This window comes from Microtus ochrogaster, linkage group LG2, assembly GCF_000317375.1.
Source record: "Microtus ochrogaster isolate Prairie Vole_2 linkage group LG2, MicOch1.0, whole genome shotgun sequence".
Classification (NCBI taxonomy): Eukaryota; Metazoa; Chordata; class Mammalia; order Rodentia; family Cricetidae; genus Microtus; species Microtus ochrogaster.
Window position 1 is genome coordinate 19936066 of NC_022028.1, and position 4617 is coordinate 19940682.

At 48.7% G+C, this 4617-nt stretch overlaps 1 protein-coding gene across 1 annotated transcript in view; it reads right to left on the reverse strand.

Moving 5' to 3' along the window:
• Nucleotides 1-214: 214 nt before the first annotated feature.
• LOC102001484 (serine protease 40-like) overlaps nucleotides 215-4617 on the reverse strand; it is a 9331-nt gene continuing 4928 nt past the window's right edge. The window contains exons 4-5 of the mRNA XM_005359907.2: nucleotides 4067-4236; nucleotides 215-559 (exon numbers count right to left, since the gene is read on the reverse strand). Coding sequence (XP_005359964.1) covers nucleotides 215-559; nucleotides 4067-4236 — 515 coding nt within the window. The remainder of the gene's footprint in view (nucleotides 560-4066; nucleotides 4237-4617) is intronic.

A 4617-nucleotide genomic window follows, 5' to 3' on the forward strand; every position in this document is an offset into this window, starting at 1 on the left:
AAAGTAGGAGGAGTGGTGCTGAAGGGACAGAAAAAGTCAGAAGTCTCTTTAGCTTTTGGTCTTCATTTATTATTTATTTATTTTTTATTTCGTCTGACTGAGGGCAAGTACGGCTTCAGATGGACAGGTGAGCCCACAGATGGTATGGAGCTCAATACCCAGGACACTCACAGGACATGCTGGCTGTTCAAGGCTTCCGTCACAGGTTCCTGAACTAACTCAACTGAAGAAGGAGGACCCAAGAAGACAGCAGGATCGTGCAGATCATTGGCTTGATGGCAATGCCTTGGCCTTTGTTACTATTCCAGGGCTTTCCAACACCAGGGGGTCTGGGATGGTGAGGGGGCCTGTTGGGCCCCTGTGGGTTTGGGTCAGACCCATGTGGCTTTGGGTCAGGCGATGCTTTCTTGTGTTCTTTAATCCAGTTGTCAAAGTAGGAGACCCTGGCGAAGACACTGGGGCTGGTGAGTGGGTTTTCACACGGTGCGCTCCAGCTGGTCAGCCCCACCAAGTACCAGGAGCCATTCAGTAAGCAGACGAGGGGGCCCCCAGAATCTCCCTGAGGAGAGAGAGGACACAGAGAGTGGGGCGACCACAGGGAGGGACACACACTGACCAGGATAGGGAGAATGTGATGGAGACCAGGTGTCTCTGCCATCTGAGTAGTCTCATCTGGATCATCGGAGCAATTCTGCAAATCCAAGCACAGGCAGCCTCTTGGGCCAGTATCTTCATGGAGCCCCACTGCTCAAAGCTACCAAAGAACCCAGGATACCATTTGGTGGAGAGTCTACAAGCTGAACATCAGCTCTCGGCTGTCTATGTGGGAGATGTCGCTGAAGTCCCAAATAGTCACTGTGGTGGTTTGAAAAAAAAAAAAAAAGGCCCCCAAAGGGAGTGGCACTATTAGGAGGTGTGGCCTAGTTGGAGTAGATATGGTCTCTTTTGGGGGAAGTGTGTCACTGTGGAGGTGGGCTTTAAGGTCTCTTATATGTTCAAGATAGCACTCAATGAAGCAGTCTACTTGTTGTCTGAAGGATGTAGGTCTCTCAGCTACTTCTCCAGCACCACGTCTGCCTGCATGTTGCTCTGTCTTCCCCGCCACGATAATGGATTGAACCTCTGAACTGTAAGCGCGCTACCCGAACTAAGAGCTTTACTTTATTAGAGAAGCTTTGGCCATGGTGTCTTCACAGCAATAGAAACCCCAACTCAGACAGTCGTAACTGACTAATGGGCCTGGAGACACGGTCCATCATCTTTGGCTGAATCCCCTGTCCCAGCACATCACCCCACATGTACCTTTGTGTTTTACTTAATAACATTATGAGTGATTCTTCAGTCCCTTGGCTGAGCTCCTTTAGAAGATGCCGAGCTGGAGGATGTATTAAGCTGTCCCAGGGGCCCAGCCAGGAGAGAACCACAGGGAGCTCTTAGGCTCCAGCAGACAGGTGGGGACTCCAAGCACAGCAGGGCAGAAATGCTCCTGTCTCAGACCAAAGCGCGGGAAGCAAAACAACACAGTCCCCAACAACTTTGTGTTGAAACACCTGTCAAGACAGTCTTCGTTCACAGAATGCTCAGGTTACAGGGAGGATTGTGGGCACACACCTGAAGATTGTACATAGTGATAATGAGCCGCACAGACGGCGGAAGAACACTCAAAGGGATGCACAAACTAAGTTGTAAGAGGGCTTCTCCGAGCCAAGACTGGGTGGAATCACTGAGGCGTGACTGTGACAAGCTGTGGGCAGAGACACAGTTGCCCAGCAAGGAAGCAAGGGGCCCTGGTAAAAATTCTGGAGCTTCTGAGACAGGGCTGCAGGCCTGGTCTTGACAGGTCACTGTAAATGGGGAGGCAGTCAGTGGGTGGAAACACAGGACGGACCCTTTCTTTCTATTGTAAATGCAAAGCATGTGAGATGGGTTTAAACTCCAGAAACCACGTTGCAGAGAGAAACAACTACCATAAGCTACTGTCTGGCCCTCACATATGCGCGTAAGCGCATGCACTCGCAAACACACATACACATGGGGGCGGGACTAAATTAATTGATTTGATTATTATAAAATGCAAAGCAAGCTGGGTACTATATACATATAACCCTGGTACTCCAGAGGCAGAGGTATAAGGATTGCAAGTTCAAGACTAACCTGAGCTACACAGAAAGATCATTTCTAGACAAACAAACAGATGATAGATTAATATATTAGGTAGACAGATAGGTGAAAAGATAGATAGATAGATAGATAGATAGATAGATAGATAGATAGATAGATAGATAGATAGATAACAGATGAACAGATAAATAGATTTGAAACAAACAAAACCAGCCACAAGAAAAATTCAAAGCCAGAACAGGAAGCTGGATTGTGAGCACTGGTGTCAGAAAGAGGAACCAAGAGAACGAAAGAGCAAAGGGCCATCCGAACAGGAGCACAGGGTGAACTGAGATAACAGGGCAGGACAACTAAGGGCACCTGCTGATACTACAAGACGAGCTGGGAAGAGGGTGTTGAGAATCATCTGGCCCCTGAGGAGCAGGGAAGGTGCACATAAGATGCAAAGTCATACACTTCTGAAGCAAGAGGACAGCCAAGGGAAGAGAACGAGGAAGACAGACTCTAGGGCAAGCAGAGGCCACAGGACACGCTTCTAGTTGCCCGCTTCCTTTCTGGCTTCGGTGCCCCCACCATTAAATGTAAACAATACAGACTGCACATGAACTAGTGATGAGCTCATGCCCCAAATAGAAGAGTTCCTATGAATCATTATGGAAGATACGTGATCGACCAATGGTGACAAACCAGCCTCGCAACCTTGAGAACATACTTCACAGAAGAAAAAAAAAAGGCCAACCTCATTAGTCATCAGAAAAATGAAAATAAAAAAATTACATACTGCTGGGCAGTGGTGATATACACTAATCCCAGCATTTGGGGTGCAAAGGCAGGTGGATCTCTGTGAGTTCGAGGCCAGCCTGGTCTGCAGATCAAGTTCCTGAACAGCCAGGGCGACACAGAGAAATCTGTCTTGAAAAACAAAAACAAAACAACAACAAAGAAAGAAAGATCACATCTAATGGTTAAAATGAAGCAGGCAGATAATTCAAAAACAAACAAACAAAAAAGCCAAAAACAAAAAACTGGTACAACGTGGAGCAACCTAAACTCTCCAGGGTGGAAACACCAATTGGTACAACCAGACTGGAGAGCTGCCTGGAGTAGGTGTACGACAAGAACACACGTGCATCTCGTGGCACGGTGGTTCTACTGCTAGCATGAGGACCCCTCGGGCCTGTTCAGGGCAATGTCATTGCAAAGTCCTCTCCTAAAAATTGCCGCATGCCACCAGGATAAGAACAAATAAGGAAGCGTGTAGCACATCCATACAGCAGCATGAATGGCTAGCATCCTGTTGACTAAAAAATGCAACCAGGCAAAAGCCTGCACCCTGCCTGATGTGTGTTTAGGTAGGGTCCTAGCATGAAGCTGCAGTGTTTCTAAAGCCAAACAGGACAATTCTGGGAACGAGGGAAAGGAAAGGGCACCAGGAGGACTTTTTGGGTGCTGTTTACATCAGTGTATCAATTTGTTATTGTTTTAATTAAATGTTAGTTCCTTTATTTTGTGTGTGTTGTATGTGCTTGTATGTGTGTATATGTGTGATGTGTGTGTGTGTGTGGGAGTGTGAGCACATGTGAGCGTGCACATGCCCCCACTCACGACACGGGTATGGAACTCAGAGGGCTACTTGCCGGAGTTGGTTTTCTCTTATCAAGCAGGTTGCATGGTAGATCAAATTCAGGCCATTAGGCTTGGTGGCAAGCACCTTCATCCACTTGATGCTCTCATGGGCTTGTTGAGCTGATTTCTAGAAACTCCCAAGGCATGACAAGTGATGCCTCTTTTCTGACGGGCTGCTTTTCAACAACGTGTTTAAAAAGCCCAACCAGACGGAGGAGTCAAGGTCCAGAGAATACACGGAAAGGAGGAAAGGGCTGAACCAAGACGGAAGGACAAGGGTGGCCAAGCCCGACTGCACATCGGAGCAGGTGTCACTTACTGAACATATTGATTTCGTCATCGAGAAATCGGCAGCGCACACCATATCATCGTAGATGTAGTATTTTCTACTGGAGCTAGATTCTGGCGGCGGGAAAAATGATTTACACACGTCATTGTCCATGAGGATGAGCTCTACTTCATAGAGGTCGTCAGGTAAGGGCAGGATCTCTGTGGGAGGGGGAATCAGATGTGCTCGTGAGCAGAGAGAAGCTGCCATTGCCCATCCCAGGATGATGGTGGTGACCAGTGGGGGTGGGGCAGCAGTCCTCGGCCACAGTGGCAGGAAAGGGATCATGAGAGGCCTGCAGTGACAAGGAGAAAGGGGCAAGCAGAGGGGATGTGGAAGACAGGAGCAGGTGGGAAGTCAGGGCGACTGCAAAGGTCTCAGTGCGGGGGGGGGGGGAGAACTCAGGCAGAGCCTCCTCAGCAGGCTAAGGGGCTGAGACTGTACCCAAGGGCACAGCAGCCAAGGAAAGGGCAACTCAGCTTTCCAACAGCTCTGGCTGCTCTGTGGAGCCCAAGCTGGGTGCAGGGATGCTGGAGTCTGGT